General features: G+C 35.6%; 1 protein-coding gene across 6 annotated transcripts in view; it reads right to left on the bottom strand.

Annotated features, from left to right (window-relative positions):
* GULP1 (GULP PTB domain containing engulfment adaptor 1) overlaps positions 1-21,574 on the bottom strand; it is a 264,781-nt gene that overhangs the window by 80,203 nt on the left and 163,004 nt on the right. For all 6 annotated transcript variants that reach the window (XM_042994878.1, XM_042994883.1, XM_042994881.1 and 3 more), the window contains 2 exons: positions 19,252-19,323; positions 12,742-12,803 (listed from right to left, as the gene is read on the bottom strand). In XM_042994878.1, the coding sequence (XP_042850812.1) occupies positions 12,742-12,803; positions 19,252-19,279 (90 nt within the window). In that variant the 5' untranslated portion in view covers positions 19,280-19,323. The remainder of the gene's footprint in view (positions 1-12,741; positions 12,804-19,251; positions 19,324-21,574) is intronic.

Genomic DNA, 21,574 nt, shown 5'->3' with positions numbered 1-21,574 from the left:
CACAAAGACTGAGACTGGACTCCACTTGTACTTTCTTGAATATGAATTTTAAAGGTTCAGAAAAAGGAACTGCTTATTCCAGCAGGAAGAGAAAAGAGAAGATAACAAACACTTTCTTGGAAACTGAAGAAACAGGCACACAACAGCAGACCATTCTTAAATGTAAAAATATGCATAATTGTTATGGAGATGAAGTTTCCCATAGTTCATAAGATTAGAAAAGACAAAAATGACTTCAGGTTGTTTTAAATATATGTATGTACCTATTTCTTAAGAGACGAAAGATGGACACTTCCTCCGAACATCTCCTAAAATGTAAGGACACTGTCAGCTGGAATTTTGCCTTTGTCTTCAGAAGAGACTCTTGTCTCTGAAGGGAATTGGCTACTTTTCTTATCTCACAATACCAGAAACAAATGACAAAGAATTCTGGAGGCAACTTGCTTCCAGTTAACATCTTTCCAATCAATATTTGAAATGCAACCATATATCCGCTAATAATGCTGATTTGATGTTTAAATATAAATAACTTGATCCAGATCCTCTGCCCTACTCTCTCTCTACCCCTCCCTGGCTTTCTTCTTCTCTCTAAATAAACATTAAAAAAAAAAAGAAACTAAAAACTCCATATTAATTATTCCTCACATTTCACAATGGACTACAGTATCTTTTTCTTAAAAAAATAAAAGACATTTTATGTATAACAGATTCATTGACTTTTAGTGTTGAAAAGGACTCCGTGAGTCTTCTAATTCCATCATCTTCTTGATAAAATAATGTGAGGCTCAAGCTTACACAGCAAGATAGTAGGAAAATTCAGTCTAGAAATCAAATCTAGTCTATGTCCATTTTTCTTTCCTTTGCAAAATATGATTCCCAATTTGAAAGAGATAACCTACTTAGGAAGCAGATGAATGATTCCAAAGACAAAATAGAATGTGTATACATGTCTTCCCTTTATATGTGTTCATTGTGAAATTGGTTTGTCTATGTGGCTTTGTGTGTTAATTGACCCTTTGGACATCATTTAAAACCAGTCAGCAATTTGGCAGAGATGTGAGCTAAAGCAGACTAAATAAAGTCTACGTATTTACCTCCATAACAGAGAGGCCACAAAGTGTAAGTTTTTGCAAAGTATTTTATTTCTCTCATTCTGCTTTGCTTAATGATATTATTGTTAACATAGTCCCTGGATAAATATTGCCTAAGATGTTATTTATCTTTAAATACTTCTTCAACTGGAGACCACCTTGTTATATATGGGAAATTTTCCGAATGCTCGATACATTTATCATTTATTTCATATTTCTACATGGATATGTTTGGCACTATATGAAATCACAACAAAGTTTGTTCATAGGCAAAGAATGTTTGTGAAGAAGGAAAAGTCTCACTTGGTCTCAAAGGAATCAAGTGGCAGCATTCTGAAGCTTGGAATATTTAAAGGTCTGGGCCAATAGGGAATTTTGTAATTTGGGGGTAAAATGTTTGAAAATGTAAAAAAAAAAAAATAATCCTTTTATCAAGTTGATTTCAATAGCAGTTTTGGTAACTAAAATAAGCATATGCTAAATATAGGAAAATTAGTAAAGAGGTGAGCATTTTTTGAAGGACCTATGAGAAATGAGAATAAAGATGAAGGGATTATTATTTTTTTTAAGATTTATTTATTTTTGAGACAGAAAGGGAGAGAACATGCACAGGAGAGGGGGAGAGAGGGAGGGAGACAGGATCCGCCCTGACAGCACAGAGTCCTATGTGGGGCTCGAACTCACAAACCGTGAGATCATGACCTGAGCCGAAGTCAGATGCTTAATCAACTGAGCCACCCAGGTGCCCCTGGATTTTTTAATTTCTACTGAGTAATTTCTAGAAGCTATACAACATTTTAAAGAGAATTCTCATATGTAAAGTATACAATGATGATTACCTTCAAAATTATGTTTACTAGACTTTTTGTGGTAACCATTTTACCATATACCATACATCTAATAAGTATGTTGTATACCTGAAACTGACATAATGTAGGTGTCAATATATACATCAATAAAAAAGTAGTAATGAATAAATAAAAATTTTAAAAAAATAACTATTTCAGTTACCCGGGAAAACTTTAGGAAACACACACACACACACACACACACACACACACACACGCAACTAAGCATATGCTCTTTTAAAACAAACATATGCTTTCCAGAAATTAAATTCATTTTATAAGTTCATCTCAAGAATTGAGATATTAAGTAATGATAGGTGCTTACTGCCATTTCTCTTTTTCCATTTATTCTTGTATTCTATAAGCACGCACCAACTATAAAGCCATAATTCAGCAAACTTCCCATCATTACTATATTCTTATTTGTTTTCACATTGTTTAGCATGAAAACTTTTAAGCTTACCATTCTGAAGCAAGCAATGGGAAAATAACATACTATAGCTCTCTAATTTCCTTTTTTAGTATGTGCCAGTGTTGCTGTGGTACATAAAGGGACATTTCCAAATAGTACAGATGCAGAATTATTTCCAATATATTTGATATAGCAGATATCACTTTTTTAATTGGAAAGAATGATGGTTAATGTTCAATTTTTATGCTCATACTACAGTTTCGAAATGTTTGGAATGAATATGTTATACATACTAGCATTATGAAAAAACAGTTCTAATGTCTAAGAAAACTTTTTTGAAAGGCTCTATATAAAATTTCTTTTTTTAAAAATGGCTCCTATGCTTTGAGATTAACTAAAATTCATTTTTGAACAAATGAAATGAATTACATGGAATGCAGTTAAGCTCTTATGGGCTTTGATATATATATATTTTTTTACATTCCCCCTGGTATCTACAACCAGCAAAATTGGCAAATGCTTGTGTTTACTGCTACTATAAAGCTGCTCTAAGGAATCTCATGAATTTGGAATTCTAAACCATTTTGGATGCTTTGGAAATGCATCTCATCAATTATAGGGATGTATCTTTTACCCAACTTTCAATGATTCCACAGGGTTCAATTTGAATGTTTTCTCTGCTTATTTCCATTGTTTCTGACACTGCAGTACTTATTTCTGAGACCCAGATTTTCTTCTATTAAGTCATAAACCGATATTAACATTTCACTGAAGGGTAATTTATCATATATTCACAAAAAATAATTTGAGAAGTCATTAGTAAAATGATTTAGTTACATTAAAGCCTTTCTGTACCATGAGTCATTAGGCCACATAATGTTGCAATTGTCTCTCTTCATTAACTTTTTACTTGTAAAACTCCACAACAGTTTTATAAGGTATGCATGGACTTCCTTATATTTCTGTATTTGATTTTAAGACCAAGATGATCTTTGCATTAACATCTTGCTCCAGAATGCAGTTGCTGAAAACTCAAGGTAATAGGAAAGTATGATTACAATGGTATCTTTCTTTAACAATCAAAACCTTCTCTGGTATATAAACCTACAAGGTCAGCAGTCTCCTGTCATGCTTGCAGGAAAAGCTATTCCTTCCCCACTGAAATTCTCAAGCTGGCCACTGCAGGTACATGGGCTAATCTCATTGTTTCTGATTCTGATGTGAACAGAAAACATAACCTGACATGTATTCTAAGAACCTTGTTCTGTTTTTCAGGCAATAATGCAAACACTAAATAATTTTCAAGAGATAATAACTAGTTCAACTCCAGACTTCACAGAACACTGTCTATAATGCTACTAATAATAAGCTTTTGATATACGAGACCTTGATTGAAGAGGTTTTTAAATTTTTTTTGTTTTTAGAGTTTATTTTTGAGAGAGAGAGCATGAGCAGGGGAGGGGCAGAGAGAGAAGGACACACAGAATGGGAAGCAGGCTCCAGGCTCTGAGCTGTCAGCACAGAGCCTGACACGGGGCTTGAACTCGGAAACAGCAAGATCATGACCTAGGCCGTAGCCATTTGCTTAATCAATTGAACCACCCAGGCGCCCCTGATTGAAGAGGTTTTTAATTTATTAACTCATTTAAACCTTCTAACAGTCCAATGAAGTAGGTACAATTATTAATCCTATTTTACAAATGGGAAAACTTGAGAAAAGTCACATAATTCAGATATTAACTGAGAGAGCTGAAATTTGAACCCGGATAGTTTGAGAAGTGCTGCTCCAATCACTGCAATAGGATGCAGCAATTATGTAGTTATTCTGATAAAATTCTGATAACATCAGGGGTGCCTGGGTGGCCCAGTCAGTTTAACATCTGACTTCAGCTCAGGTCAGGATCTCGTGGTTCCTGGGTTCGAGCTCTGCGTCAGGATTTGTGCTGACAGCTCAGAGCCTGAAGCCTGCTTCAGATTCTGTCTCTGTCTCTGTCTCTGTCTCTCTCTCCCTACCCCACTCACACTCTGTCTCTCTCTCTCTCTGTCTCTGTCTCCCTCTCAAAAATAAATAAACATTAAAAAATTTTTATCTTAATTCTGATAACATCAGTGGAGTTGTTGGGGTACAGCCTTGCTATTGTTGGGGACATATGAACATGCCACAAATCTAGGTTCTGATTTGTCTATATCAATTACTATTAAGAGGTTTGTTAGAAGTTCCAACTGTAAGTGGCTAAGATGGGGATTTCAACTACTGAGGGTCAGAATACTCAAGTTCTAACCACTTACTATCCTGAGATTGCATCTGCTTTTCATGGGTTTTGTTGTTATTGTTGCTGTTCTTTGCTGGGGTTTTTTTTTGTTTGTTTTTGGAAGCCAAATAAGAGCCTACAGGTTATAAATGTTAAGGAAGATTAGGTTGTGAGACTGAGAAAGACTGGCAGAAAACCAACAACTCACTTCGTCAGGAAGATACTGGGGGTCACAGCTCAGTGAAGCCTTCTCTCTTACCAAACACACCTAATGGCAAACTGCATGTTTCACATATGAAACTCTGATACCTCTAGAAATCATTGATATATAACATCGTCTTTCACTTCAAACTTCTCTTTGACATTCATATTTTATCTTGTTGGTCATAATCTATTTAGTTTTCTTCCAACTTTTTTTTTGTTTGTTTGTTTGTTTCTGGTGCCTGTTCTTTCTCCCCATGGGAAGTCATAGGTTTTTAAGGTCAAAGTCCCGTTCCCGTTTGTTTTGGATTCACTCACTCTTAAATTTGTTTTCTAATTATTTTTTTTTTTAAAGAGAGAGACCGAGCGTGAGTGAGGGAGGGCAGCGAGAGAGGGAAACACAGAATCCAATGTAGGATCCAGGTTATGAGCTGTCAGCACAGAGCCCAACACAGGGCTCGAACTCATGAACCATGAGACAGTGACCTGAGCCAAAGCCGGACACTTAACCAACTAAGCCACCAGGTGCCCCTGGATTCACTCACTTTTAAAACTTGGAACACAGCAAACAGACAATGAAGGAATGCTGGCTCTCTACTCAAAAATAGTGCAAACTGGTATGCTAACTCTTTAGAAAACTTTTAATAAATAAGTGTTCTTTTATGAAGCATCATAATTCTTCATTTGAAAAATGATCACTTCACATCAACAGAATATTAAGTTTGTTAAAGTAAAAGTTTTCCAGTATTTCACCTTTACAGAAAAGACAGTTCAGCAGTCTCATCAAAATTTGGAAGGAATGGAAAATCCTATGGCCTTCCTTAAGGGTGATCAAAAAATTTTTTTAAATTTCTGCTTACTGTTCTAATTATAGCAGACATAGAAAGCTCTTACACAATCCATTTATAGGCCCTATCAGCATTATCTTCAAAATATCCCCCAATGCCCACCACCTTCCTCCTTCAGGTCCTACTCAGCTTCAAGCCACGATCACTCTCCTTGCCTGGGCAACGGCTCCAAGGCCCTGCAAGAACTACAAGGCACCCACTGTCCCACCTGCTCTACTCCACATGTGCCTTTGGGGCTTCCCATCCTTCCACCACATTCTACTGCATTCCAGCCACCCCAACCCCTGATAAGATTTTGACTAGGCAAGCATGCTCCCACCTTGCAAATGCTGGCCATGTCCAGACTGCTCTTCTGGCATGTGGCCACATGTCTCACTTTGTCATTTCCCTAAGGCATTTGCCCTCCTCAGAGATTGTCCCTGACCATTCTGTGTAACACAGCACCACCTCTCCCTCTTTCCCACTTCTCCCAATCCCCAATATCCTGCTTTATTTTTCTGCATTGCAGTACTGTATGAGTTAGTATGAATACTGTATGAATAAGTAACATGTTGTGTTCATAATATATATTTTAATAGGGGCACCTGGGTGGCTCAGTCAGTTAAGCATCCGACTTCAGCTCAGGTAATGATCTCATGGCTTGTGAGTTCAAGTCCCACGATGGGCTGTGTGCTGACAGCTCAGAGCCTGGAGCCTGCTTCAGATTCTGTGTCTCCCTCTCTCTCTGCCCCTCCCCACTCACGCTCTGTCTCAAAAATAAACATTAACTAACAAAATAAATAAATAGTATATATATTAATATATACACCATATAATATATAAATAATACTAACACTCTATATTAATAACATAAATAATACAAATCAATACAATAATCAATGTATTAAGAAATAAAGATATAATTTTGTTATCAAGTGTTTCTCAGAAAAAGTAATATTATTTTACTTATTATATGTAAAGCCCAGGAGAGCAGGATTTTATCTCTTTGGTTGACTAATCCAATCCCATTTTTCTAGATCAGGACCTTGCATGCATTAGGAACTCCATTCAAATGGATAAGCCATTGTGAATGAATGGGTGCACAGGGAACTTGTAATTACATTTTACTCTATTTCTCTATCACTTTACCATGTGTATATGCATATTCAGAAATAATTTTAAGATACTATATTCAATGAGGACATGTGGTTAAATTTACACGTGTATCATCTTTATTAAAAATTTAATGGCTCTTTTTTTTTTTATTTTAACGTTTATTTATTTTTGAGACAGAGAGAGACAGAGCATGAACAGGGGAGGGGCAGAGAGAGAGGGAGACACAGAATCCGAAACAGGCTCCAGGCTCCGAGTGGTCAGCACAGAGCCCGACGCGGGGCTCGAACTCATGGACCGTGAGATCATGACCTGAGCCGAAGTCAGATGCTTAACCGACCGAGCCACCCAGGCGCCCCTTTAGTGGCTCTTTTAAGCAGTTCCCCCTATTATTATTTTATGATTTGAATGAGTTAAATCTGGTGAAGACTTTGGTACCATTCAAAGGCAGCTTACTGTTTGAAGGCAGTGGCTTTCATACTCTTATGACTATGAACCACAATTTTATGGAACAAATTAATATTTACCATATGCATTCTAGAAATGTCTTATCTTTTTTCTCTTCTGTTCTATTTCATTTTTAAATACATGCCACCCTTGGGGCGCCTGGGTGGCTCAGTCGGTTGAGCGGCCGACTTCGGCTCAGGTCATGGTCTCGCGGTCCGTGAGTTCGAGTCTCACGTTGGGCTCTGTGCTGGCAGCTCAGAGCCTGGAGCCTGTTTCGGATTCTGTGTCTCCCTCTCTCTGTCCCTCCCCCATTCATGCTCTGTCTCTCTCTGTCTCAAAAATAAATAAACGTTAAAAAATTTTTAAAAAATTAAAAAATTAAAAAAAATAAATAAATACATGCCACCCATGATCCCATGCATTAAACTCACGACCCAATTTTTTTCATAAAAAAAAGCATAACCTGTAGTTTGAAAAACATGACTAGAGAGTACACAGGATAATATGCAGAATTCCCAATGAACTATTATTAATGCTGTTGCTGTTCATTAAAAAAAAATTAATGAACCCTATACAGGATAATACTTTTGAAAATAACTATTATTTTATATCCACATATGACCCAAAATAAGTGTACTCTGAATATTAAATGCGAATTTTTGAAATAGAATTTTATATAAAGAAAAAGAATGTGATCAAATATATGTTCTTAAAAAATTAAAGAAATTATAACACGAAAGGAGAAAACTATTACTTTAAAACTGAAAACACCTAGGGGCACCTGGGTGGCTCAGTCGGTTAAGCATCTGACTTTGGCTCAGGTCATGATCTCATGGTTTGTGAGTTTGAGCCCCACATTGAGCTTTGTGCTGACAGCTTGGAGCCTGAAGCCTACTTTGGATTCTGGGTCTCACTTTCTCTCTCTGCCCCTGCTCATGCTCTGTCTCCTCTCTCTCTCAAAAATAAACATTAAAAAAACAAAAAAACAAAAAACTGAAAACACCTAAATGTAAAAGTTACTATTTCCCCAGGAGAATTATGATTCTTGAACAGCTCTGGTAAATTTATTCAGATTAATTTGTAACCAGTGGATCCCAAAAGTGAATGTAGTGATGGAATTCTTTTAATGGTATGATCATTCTCCTTTTGAACCATGATGAAAATAGATATTTTTTTCTTTTTCCCACATATAAATTATTCCTCTGTTGCATCAATTCTCTCCCTAGAATATTTAGCACATCTTTATTTTCCACTATATGTTTATCTATTACCCTATATAAATTTAGAATCACACACTTAGACCATTAAAATAACTTCCTAAGAAGTCGATAGTCCTCCTATCGCTCTGGATCCAAAACAACTTTAGATCATTACAGATTTATCTTCCTAAAATCCTACTTGATTAGTTCACTACTCAAACTGCTTCTCCTGCCATGCAAAGCCTTCTCAATTTCATTTTTTTAGCCTTGCCCATCATTAGTACTTGTGATGGTCAGTGCTATATGCCAATTGGGCCAGCTTATATTATCCAGTTTTCAGTCAAATACTAATCTAGGTTTTGCCATAAGTCATTTTGTAGATATGACTAACATCTATAATCAGTTGACTTTATGTAAAGAAGAACATCTTAGATAATCTGAGTGGGTTTAATACAATCAATTTAAAGGCCTTAAGAATAGAACTGCTGTGTCCCTAAAAAAGAAATTCCACCTGAGGTCAGGTCCTGCCCAAGAACTTCCAGCCTGTGCTTCTTGATGGCCTGCAATATGCTTTTCAAAATTGCCCATCCAGCCTCATAACGGCATAACCCATTCCTTGAGAGAAATGTGTGTGCGCACACATGTGCATGTGTGCGTGTGTACAAGCTAGTAGTTCTGTTTCTCAGATGGAACCTTGACTGATAAAACATGTTACCATCATTAGTACTTTATGCCACAACCCAACTTTTGCCATATTTAGTTTGTGCCTTAGACCTTATGGACTCTACTCATCTTCCTTCAGATATCTCCGTGTGAAATGGTCATTCCACCCTTGCTTTGACCCTTGGGAATCCTACCTCACTCCCATTTTCATAAAACAAGAATGACACCATTCTCTGAATCTCTATAACTTTCTGTTAAGTGCCATTTGAATGACACAGAACATGATCTGACTTTTATGTTATTTTTGTATATTTCCTTATGACTGTAAGATCCATAAGAATATAAGATGTGTTATATAGCTCTGAAGTTTCACCAATATTCAAGTGAGACTTCAGTAATGGCACCTTATACACATCAGCAATGTAACAGATGAGTGAATAATAAAGTGTTATTATATACATAAAAAACGCAAATCTTTGGGTGCCTGGGTGGCTCGGTCGGTTAAGCGTCCAACTTCAGCTCAGGTCATGATCTCACAATTCTTAAGTTCAAGCCCCACGTCAGGCTGTGCTGACAGCACAGAGCTGGAGCCCACTTCAGGTTCTGTGTCTCTCCCTCTTTCTGCCCCTTCCCTGCCCCTGCTCACACACGCTCTCTCTCTTTCTCTCTCAAAAACAAATAAACATTAAAAAAATTTTTAAAAATAAAAAAGCCCCAGCAAATCTTTGAAGTCATATCGACTTCAGTTTTCCACTCTGGCTCTGTCTTACTAGCTTTCTGGCAATAGGCAAATTACTTAATCTTTCAGCCTTAGTTTTCTCTTACATAATGTATAAAGTTTTCTCTGATGTAGAGATTAATAATCACCATACTGAATCATGGCAAATACTAAATGAGATCATGTACCTCACATGTATTAGGGCTCACTGAAATTAACTATGTTGGAAATGTTATCATGCATTAATTCATCAAATACATCTATATTGAACACCTATTATAAAATAGGCATTTTGGTTAAGTCTTGTGAAAAATGAAAGGTAAGGTAGTGATTGCCACATTTATTAAGTAGTTCTTTTATTCCAGTTATCCTTTAAATACTTACCTAATAATTTATGTCTATAATAACTCAACTGAGAAATTATTATTATCCCTATTCCACATGAATAACTGTTGACACAGACAGATTAGGTTATTTGCCCAAAAACTGATTGCTAACAAGTGTCGGACTCAGGATATACACTAAGTCAATCTAATTCTAGAGTCTGTATTTTTTTGAGTTCTAAAGTCTGTATTTTTTTAAGTATTTATTTGATTGTAAGCGAAATTGAGAATCTTTTTCATATATTTATTAACCTTTGGTATTTATTTTACTTTGTTGTTGTTGTTTCTTTTTTTTATTACTATTTTTTGTTGTGTGTGTGTTTAAGCAGATTTTGTACCCAACATGAGGCCTGAACTCACAACCCTGAGATCAAGAGTCTCATGCTCTATGAACCCAGCCAGCCAGGCACCCCAAGAGTCTGCATTTGTTGTTGTTGTTGTTGTGCTAAGGTACTTCCTATGGACATGGATTTGGTTTTCAAATGGCATGTATACTAAAGAAATACAGAAAATTTTCAAAAATAAATACTAATGATGAATTTTAAATGTCCCACAAAAAAAAAACAAAAAAGGAATGTAGAAAAAAATAATGTTTTTCAAATAGTTTTAACACTACTTGGTATACATGACATTTATTATTACTCAAGAGGCCATATTAGAATGGAGAAAATTGACCTGCTCTTATAATTTACTGACCTCAGTCTGGAAGGATGTTCCTGTCCCCTCCCTCTACTGCATGTGGAATGCCTTATAGTTGTTATGCACCTGTGAATTAGCACATGCAATTTTTCCATGTAGACAAGCAGATCTCCACTGTTCATACTGCAGTTAAGGTTAAGGGTAGTTCTAATTAGAATCTTTTAACGCTTTATAAACCAGTCTTTCAAACTGAGATACATATAAAAAAAATAATACGTGGTGATTTTACTTTAAAGATATGACTCTAGTATGATCAAGATATTGAGCATGCATTTTAAAATAATAGTGGTCTTCAAGATTAATTTTTTTCTCTATACTTTTCATATAGTTTCTCAATAGTTAATATGAGAAATGTCTGTGGAAGAGAGATAATATTAACTCAATTTTTCTCATTCAGCTAACTAAACTTTTCATACTAAATCATGGCTATTCATCTTCAGGGTAACATTACAGAGAAATTCCTAAGCATTGCAATGATTTCAAGTATATTAGTTTTACACCAAAAATATTTTAGAGCATTTCTTTGCTATGAAGTCAGCAAGAAAAAATTGAGTTGCTGTACTCTACAAATCTCACTGCTGAGCAACCGCTCTGGACGGGCCTCTAGATGGCCTTGTAATGCATCTTCCTGTGATTCAGACTCAGACCAGCACTCAAGAGGTTCTCTATTAAATAGCATTGACTTTCTGTTCAATAAATGTTTTTTCTAAAATTATTCCTAAAATAATTCCTCATACCTCTTCTCATTATACATATGTAGTTTACTAATCCATAAATCCTTAAGTTCCCTTATAAAAATAACATTATCATTTTCTGTTTTCCCCATACTGTGTCCAAAGGTCAGCTGTTTAAGTCAGACCCACTTGCACGTTCCCAGTGCAACTTTCTCTCCTGTATCTTACAAGTTTAGACTCAGATTTCTCTGAAATCTTATTTTAGGTTTTGTGCTCCCTATTTCTAAAATAACACCTATCTGTAAGGATATTTTCGCAAAGTGCATTTGTTTATTTGTCCCCTTTTCCAACATTGACAATGAATCAAATCTTTGAAGATATGGGGCATAGATTGTTTCTATTTCTCTATTAAAATGAAGAAAACTAAACAAAAGAGTAAAATAATGTGCTCTTTTTCTGTTTTCTTAATAGTTTAAGTTTCGTCTTTCTTGTTTTGAATGATAATTGCATTCATTAAAATTGTAGCTCATTTCTCTCATTATCAAGTTAGTTTTTTATATTCTGCTGTGTAATTCAACATTAAAGTGCTTTTAAAGGATGCTAATTTGTTGGTTGTTTTATTTCCTATAGGCCATGATACTACAGATTAATTTCAATGATAGCCAAAATCATGTGAAGAAAATACATACATGACTGACAGAAATTATAAAGAGTATTCTTTATAATTAAATAAAATAATCACATATTTGGGGGTACCTGGGTGGCTCAGTCAGTTAAGCATCCAACTTTGCCTCAGGTCATGATCTCACCGTTCATGGGTTCGATCCCCGCGTCAGGCTCTGTGCTGACAGCTCAGAGCCTGGAGCCTGCTACAGATTCTGTCTCCCTCTCTCTGCCCTTCCCCCTTGTGCTCTCTCTGTCTCTCTCTCTCTCTCTCTCTCTCTCTTTCTCTTTCAAAAATAAACATTAAAAAAATTTTTTTAAATAATAATAATCCCTTACTTGGAGTGACAGGGAAAAAAAAGAATTAACTTATTTGTAGAGAAAAATCATTTCCCATACTATCCATTACAAAATTATTTATGCAATTTTTTTTCAGGGATCATCTACTAGGAAATGCCAATGCATAAGCAATCTTTCTAAGACTGGCCATGAATTTAATAATAATAATATAACAAAAAATAAATTCAATAATATCACATAAACTATTTTACCTTTGCATTATAGGGAATGTAATGTTTTGATAAAGCTTCAGGCGTATGCATCCATGTTTTGTCTGCAATGAAGAACACACAGTGTTAAATTAAATTATACGTTCTAAGGGTGTCATATTCATTCATTAGCATATGTAATGAGTGTGATATGGGTGGGAGCAATTCTAAATCATGATTCCTTTGCTAAATTGAGAAAGAATAACTAGTCAGATATAAAAACAATGTAGCTGGAAAGTGTATACAAACTTGGGATAAAAAGACCATAATAAGCTATAGGCTTGATTTAAAAGACGGTTTAAAAAGTAACAACTCAGTGGACTACAAGTAGTTACATCAATTATGTGATTATGTGATATCTTTCTCATTTCCTTTTATACTCTCGTGGTTAACAGTTTTTTTTAAAAGTTCCCTAATCAATAAATCTTCAACCTTTCAAATAGTCCTTAGATTAGTTTAAGAGAATATTAAAAACAAAGTGACTAAAAGAATAAAACATATTGAAAATAATTTGTATTGTGTATTATTGTTAGAAATAGAAAAATATTTTTCATTCAATTTTGGATTGTATTTACATATTCCACATATCTTCCAAAATATTTTGTGGACTGTATAAGTGAAGAAAAAGCAAAAAAATGTTAAACTAATCATATTTGACTACATTTTCGAAATTGCATTTGTTTGTTGTAAAACTTCTCAATCTTCAAAAACCATTTTCTCCTTTAGTAGAGTTTTGTATTTTACTCCTCACAGAATTAAAACATTTAGAATCAATATTATGAACAGAATAGAATGAAAGACGTATTTCACCATGAAAAATAGTAAATAAGTACGTACTGAAAAGAAATAGATTACTAACGAAGTATTTTTAACATTCAATTCAGAACATTTGAAAATGATATTAACAGAAACTAGTTTGGTATCTTTAATATGTTCTTCTCAAACTGGGGGATTGTGAGGACAAAGAGAAAAAGGCCTATCTTTCCAGAATGTCAATTACTTTATACCATTTGGAAAATAATGCAGTATATTTAAATTAAACATGCTTATGGGGTACTATGTTCACAAGAACCTCTGAGACAAAACATGAGGGATCAATAAAATCCCAAGCTCATGGTGCACCTTAGGGCTATTTCTGACTACTGAAGCAGATACGTGATAGTTGTGCATGGGTGAAGTATGTTAAGAAGCAACACATTCTAAGCTTCAAAAAAGCATATCGACATTGTATTAATGTAGAAAATTTTTATTTCCTATAAGGATTTTCATTTTAATTACAGTTTTCTCTTTATGACTGCTACTAAATGGTGAAGTGATTAATTCAAGAATAATTTGTACTTAGATTTGGGATACAATATTGCACTTGTATATTAAAAGAAATTAATCACAATGCTATACACCAGAACAATAAAAACATCAAGATAATAAAAACAAAGATCTGCCTTTAGGAAACTTAAAAAAAAAAAAATCTAATTTCTTTTTGTAACCCCTTAACTCAATTATTCTCATGTCTCCTTTTCTAAGATACATGACACTGCTCAGAAGTATATAAAGTCTAAATCTGAATGTAATGGTCCATTCCAATCCTGAGGCAGGGGGATAATTGCTTTCTCCTATAAGCTACTATTATTTGAAAACTGATGATACTACTTCCATTCTAGTCTTGTATTGCAGTGACCTAGAAAAAGGGTAGTTACATCCAGCTGTTACTGATGACAGACTAAAATATTCACAATGTTAAATTACCAGTGGAGAAGCCGCAGTTGTCACAATGACAAAAAATCTACATCCACATCGTCAAGAGATGATGGTTTAGTGGTTGTTCATTACATACCTCTAGTACAGGCAGTATACTTATAACACCTGAAAGATTTCTAAAACACATCCTTACTGTCATCCTAATTTATACTTTGGCAGAAGGAAAAACTAACAGAATAAAACTCTTTATGTTAATTCATTTAGATGTGACTGACCTTGAAGAGTGAGTACAGATGATGGTTCCCGGTCACTATCTATCTATGCCGATAGGAGCAATTAGATATATGGAACTGGTACAGAAACAGGAACACAGACACTTCGGAATGTGCCCCCTTCCTTGAAATTAAACTGTAATCACTAACTCAAGAGTAAACAGTCACATAAATAAAATGCCAACATTTCAAAATACTTGGCAAGTATCAAACCACTCTGACTGCTAGGTCAATAAATCTGTGTTCAAAATGCACTTAGATTAAGAGCTCATCAAGAATGATGCAGGAAGTTCATTATTACTGTATCAACAGAGCTTAGTATATTGAAAGCATCTACTTTGGGTATATCAAATTTATTTTTTTAAGTTTATTTATTTATTTTGGGAGAGAGAATGTAAGCAGAGGAGGGGTAGAGAGAGAGAAGGAGAGAGAGAATCTAAAGCAGGCTCCACGTTGTCAGCACAGAGCCCAACAACGCAGGGCTCGAACTCATGAACCCTGAGCTCAGATCATGACCTGAACCGAAATCAAGAGTTGGAAGCTTAACTGACTGAGGCACCTAGGTGCCCTTAGTATATCAAATTTAAAACAAAATGGTGTTGGGTGAATGCCTGCATGTGAATGGGTTAAAAAAGGGAAATCATACTTAAATATTAAATTTTAACTGCGATGCTATGATTATATCTACTCATCAGTTTGTCAACTGATAAAGAAAATGAAGAGCATCTGGTTGAATTATTTAATCACATGCATTCACATTCAATGCTTTATGTTTTCTTACTAAATTATTCATTTTTGATGTAATGAATTTATTATAGGATTGTAAAAACTCAAAGAGAAAGCTAAAATAAGAAAGGAGCTATAGAACAAATACATTCATTAAATAATCAATGATTATAAGGTTAGACTAATTTTTATAGATCTCTTCAAAATAGTCCACAATGATGCAAATCTAATACATTCACTCTTTTTTAGAATCTGTAGCGTTAGAGACAGCATTTACAAAGAAAATCAGTGAAGTCACCGGTAATTCAACCAAAGAATACCAGACAACATACTAATTGGAAAGGCCGATAACAAGAAAAAAATATATGTTTGAATTTAAGATGATCTCTTTTCCATAGGCTTCTGAGTACAGGACAATTTAGTAAGGTTGCATGTGATAACCAAGTAAATTGGACAATTATGAAAGAAGAGATGAGGTTTTACTGATTGAAACTTTGTTTAGAGTAGAATATACAGTGTGTGCTGATGTTAGTTATTGGAAATATGACTGAATAATATATTCTCTAGGGGTACAATTACAGCTCCCGATTGTCAAGATGTAGGACTTCTCTCATAAAATTCAATTTTTCCAACTCAAATTAAAATTCAACCAAATAGTGCTATTGGTTGAAACTAGCAGCAGAGGCTCTAAGAATTCTTCCTTTATCAATCTCACTAAGTGAGAGTCAGAATTGATTAGTAAGTGGGTAGAACTTCTGGTATCAATTCTAACTTGGAATTAGAGCAAAATATTGATCAGTAATTTCCTGATAAGGAAATTTAGTCATTAAACTTGGAGGAAAAAAAAAGAAACGTTTTAAAGAGAATGAGGCAAAGCAGGAAAGAACAAATGCTTCTCTTTCCTGATTCTCTAAATCAGTCCAGTTTTCCCCATGGCTATATTTCCACTGTCGTCAAATGAAACAAATATACTATTGCTGGTTACTTGGGATTTCTCTGTGAAAAACTCCAAAATCCTCTTCAACTAAAGAGAAATTAGAAATAGGGAGTTTCAACTTTAAAACCATGGGAAAAGGAAATGTAAGCAAATAAAGAGTCTAGAAGTGCTTTTTTTTTTTTTTTTTTTTTTTTTTTTTAGCGTTTATTTATTTTTGAGACAGAGAGAGACAGAGCATGAACGGGGGAGGGTCAGAGAGAGAGGGAGACACAAAATTCGAAGCAGGCTCCAGGCTCTGAGCTGTCAGCACAGAGCCCAGCGCGGGGCTCGAACTCACGGACCATGAGATCGTGACCTGAGCTGAAGTCGGCCGCTTAACCGACTGAGCCACCCAGGCGCACCTAGAAATGTTTTTTAAAAATAAGATAATATGGGGGTGCTTGGGCGCTCAGTTAAGTGTCTGACTTGGGCTCAGGTCACGATCTCACGGTTCGTGGGTTCAAGCCCACTGTGCTGACAGCTCAGAGCCTGAAGGCTGCTTTGGATTCTGTGTTTCCCTCTCTCCCTGCCCCTCCCTCACTCGCACTCTGTCTGTCTCTCAAAAATAAATAAACATTAAAAATAAGACAATAAAGGGGTGCCTGGGTGGCTCAGTCGGTTAAGCGTCCGACTTCAGCTTGGGTCATGATCTCGCAGTTCGTGGATTCGAGCCCCACGTCTGGCTCTGTGCTGATAGCTTGGGGCCTGGAGCCTGCTTCAGATTCTGTGTCTTCCTCCCTCTCTGCCTCTACCCTGACTCATGCTCTGTCTCTCTCTCTGTCTCTCTGTCTCTGTCTCTGTCTCTCTCTCTCAAAATAAATAAACATCTAAAAAATAAAAAAAAGATAATATGATAAAGTGACGAGTTGTGATGTAAGATTTTTATTACTTCATTAAAAATACTTATATGTATCATAGGATTATTTCCAGATTCTTTTTTTACTAGTAAAAGAATTAAAAATGAAACATTATTTTACTTCCAGTGTATGTTTTAAATCTGATGCAAACTGCAGACCACAATAAATATTATTTTGCCTTCCCCTTATTCAGAAAAATAATCAAAATTATAAATTCCCAGTTTCCCAAGGTTGAAAGGTGCCTGAAAGTTCACATCCCTACTGAATACATCAATCCTCTGTACCACAGCCAAATGTTTGAACACTTCTCACTTCCAAAACAAAAAAAAAAGTTTGTACTTCAAGCAATTCTATGATATGTTTGCACAACTTTGTTGGAATTTTTTCCTGCATTAAATCAATGACCTTGTAATTTGTACTCATATGATCTGTATTAAACTTAGTCCCATGACCACATGACAGTCCTCCAAACACTGAAAGACCACACCAAGGGTTCTCAGCCATACTTCCTGTTCTAGGTTGAAAGCCCTGAAGTCACCCCAGCCTTTCTCATCTGTGTGTGACACAATGTGTCAATCAGTCCTTTAAAGAGAGAACACACTATGCCAGACTTCATGGAATGGAAGAGAACAATCTACTTCGTGGTTCTGGACTGTCCATTATTCATACATTAGAAAATTAACTAGAACCTTTCATACACGCTGTTGACTTAATTCTTCAGTCATTTTTTACCCACATAGAATTTAAGGTGCATCTTCCAAATAATAACAGTATATAAGTAAAAATGTAAGTGTTCGATTTTCTGGACCCACGTTTGGCAATTTACATGATCTTATTAAGTTTATAGTGTGGAATATGACCCAACTGGTCATTTCAGCCCCACATATCTGTAATTCTACCACATCAGTTCATGTATTTCTGCTTTCAATCACTTATGAACTTGAGTATGACTAATTATTCTCTCTCAATTCACTGATAGCATATTAAATAGGGCAGAGCCTTGTGTCCAGCAGCAGACAGCTCCTCACAAAAAGACAAGGGTACATTATTTTAACTTCACTGAACTATGTAAAACTATCAAATTTTGCAATTTTTCCTATGAGTGCATCATGAAACATTCGTCAAATGCCATGTTTTCCTGCCCCTTAAAAAAACAGCATTTAACTAGCTGCTTCTTTCATTCCTATGCTGATAATTATGATATACTACATTTATATTTATTTTAAATCCCTGCCTGCAAATTAATAACAAAGTTATTTTAGCCTCATTGTTATCAATTTACCTACCATCAAGCCTCACATGTTATTCAATAAAGAGTGAGTGAAGCATGTGCAGACATGCAGAAGCATGAATTTAAACCATGGTAAATTTGGGGTGCCTGGGTGACTCCGTCAATGGAGCATCTAACTTCGGCTCAGATCACAGTCTCACAGATCGTGAGTTCGAGCCCCACAGCACCAGGCTCTATACTGACAGCTCAGAGCCTGGAGTCTGCTTCGGATTTTGTGACTCCCTCTCTCAGCCCCTCCACCATTCCCACTCTGTCTCTCTCTCTCTCTCTTTCTCAAAAATAAATAAACATTAAAAAATTAAATAATGGTAAATTTTTATTAAGTCCAGCAAATTTAGTATTATATGGCTATGCTATCTAGTAAGACTAGTTTGAGATCACTTTATTTTTTGCAATTTCACACCAGAGAATAAAATTGCCAGAGAACACACTGTCATAAGTGTATTTTGAATTAAACGTATTAAACAAATCCACTCTTTCATCAGGGTGATAACCCAAGAAGGTTAATTAGCAATGTTTGCAGATGTGTGTTACTCTATTCTAACCTCATTCCTGAACCATGTGATTTGATAATAGGAAAAACTGATTCCTTAACATCAGTTAATAGTAAATACTATTACTAGAAAATCATTACTATGATTTTCATAGTAATATTGAATTGACCCCCAGGTCCTTTAAATGTGAACAACTTACCTTTCTTTCTGCTAAAAGCACGATTCATGATGATCAGCCAAACAGACGTTGAGTTCAATCACACTTGATATCCTATAAAAAAAAAAAAAATATTCAAGCAAAAAGAAACATTGACGAACCTCTTTTATGGAAATGCATTAAAAAATTTTTTTTAATGTTTTTATTTATTTTTGAGACAGAGAGAGACAGAGCATGAGCAGGGGAGGGGCAGAGAGAGAGGGAGACACAGAATCGGAAGCAGGCTCCAGGCTCTGAGCTGTCAGCATAGTGCCCGACACGGGGCTCGAACCCACAGACTGTGAGATCACGACCTGAGCCGAAGTCGGACGCTTAACCGACTGAGCCACCCAGGCACCCCGAAATGCATTTTAATCACAAAGTCTTTAAAATTTTTTTTAAATATTTATAAACAGTACTCTGGAATTCCCCATGAGACACTGAATAAATATAAATTTATTCATAAGAATAAATAAGAATAAACATAAGTACTCAATATTATGGGTGGCACAGCAGATAAGAACAATATCTCAAATAAATTTCCTCCCAAGTTCCCTAATCTTCTTGTCTTTTGCCTATTATACATCTACCATTAATTATATTTATGTGCAAATTTAAGGAGAAAGAAGATTAATACTTTTCTCTTAGCTTATAGGTAAGAAGTGTGATACAGTTTGGGGTTATTAACAGTACTGAACAAACAGAAGTCTTTGATTATGACAGTGGCAGTCATGTCCCTCTCCAACTAGGCTCTGCTAGGTGGCCCTACACCCCATGATGCTCTGGGCACTGCTGTCTGATTCAAATGAAGATGATGGCACCCTATCCTACTTTGAAACCAAGGAAGCACACGTGATGATCTCTGATTTTGCCTTTGGAATAATTTATCCCTAGTCTTGAAGAACACTTCACGTACACAGCAAAATAACTATGTTCCAGTCCTGTGGGAACTAAGAAGTCCAAAAGCCTTCCTTCATTTCATCCCATCTCCATCCCTTTAGTTGAAACTGGCAGAGGGTTGTTTGGCCACATCCTTAGTATTCTCTGCTATATGGATAAGCTGAGAATGTTCCAAATCTGTAAGTACTGTTTCTTTGTAGTTTAACAATTCCTTTTTCAATTCATTTTTTTCTTCTCACATTTTACTATAATCAGTTAGAAGGAACCAAGCCACTGTTCAACACTTGGCTTAGAAATTTTCTCAGCCAAATATCCAATTTCATCAATTACAAGTTCTAGCCTCCACAAAATACTAAAACACAAATACACTTCAGGCAAGTTCTTTGCCCACTTTATAACAAGAATTACCTTTTCTCCATTGTTCAATAACACGTCCTATATTTCCATCTGAGACCTCAACAGAATGTCCTTTACCATCCATACGTCTACCAACATTCTGTTCATGATTATTTATGTATTCTCTAAGAAGATGGAGGCTTTTGGTCTCCTCTTTTCTTTCTGAACCCTCACCAGAACTGCCTCGAGCAGTACCTTCACAGCAATCTCCACTTCTTTCAGCATGCACCTCAAAACACTTCCAGCTTTTACCCATCACCCAGTTCCAAAGCTGCGTCCACATTTTTGGTTTTTTGTTGTAACAGCTTCCTACTTCTCAGGATCAGCTTCTCTCTTAGTCAGCTTGGACTGCCATAACAAAATTCCGGAACTGCAACACTTAAACTACAGACATTTTTAACTTGCAATATTGAAGGCTGGAGGTTGGAAATCAGGATGCCAGCAAGGTGAGGTTCTAGTGAGGGCCCTCTTCCTGGCTTGTATATGGATCGATACCTTCTGGCTGTGTCCTCACATGGCAGAGAGGGAGCTCTTGTTTTCTTCTCTTTTTATGAAGACACTAATCCCATCATGGGGGCTTCATGCATATGCTCTCATCTAAACCTAATTAGGTCCCAAAGTCCCCATCTCCAAATACCACTTTGGGGGTTAGTATTTCAACATGTGAATTTGGGGGGAGGGGGGTGGATACCAACATTTCATCCATAACTCTCACCATTAAGCCTACAAAGCAATAAAACACAACAGAGAAATTAATCTTTATAAAAAGTCATTTTTATAGTGAAATTACTACTATCTCTGTTCTGGCTTATCTGCTCCCAAAGAATTAAAAGTTAACAGAATTATAAAATATTATCACTAGGTACTGTTTTGTACACTTAGATAATGACACTATAATATCACTTTCTTACTGACCTCATACTTCATTCACTTTTTCATGATATGCCATTAATACAAGACAGGTAGAGAATATATTTTATAAACTAAAACACCAAAATGATTACGTCATTTATACTAACAATATAATATG

Source organism: Panthera tigris, chromosome C1 (genome assembly GCF_018350195.1).
Source record: "Panthera tigris isolate Pti1 chromosome C1, P.tigris_Pti1_mat1.1, whole genome shotgun sequence".
In the NCBI taxonomy this organism is placed as follows: domain Eukaryota; kingdom Metazoa; phylum Chordata; class Mammalia; order Carnivora; family Felidae; genus Panthera; species Panthera tigris.
The sequence above is the reverse complement of the archived record's forward strand: the minus strand, read 5'-3'. Positions and strand labels throughout refer to the sequence as shown.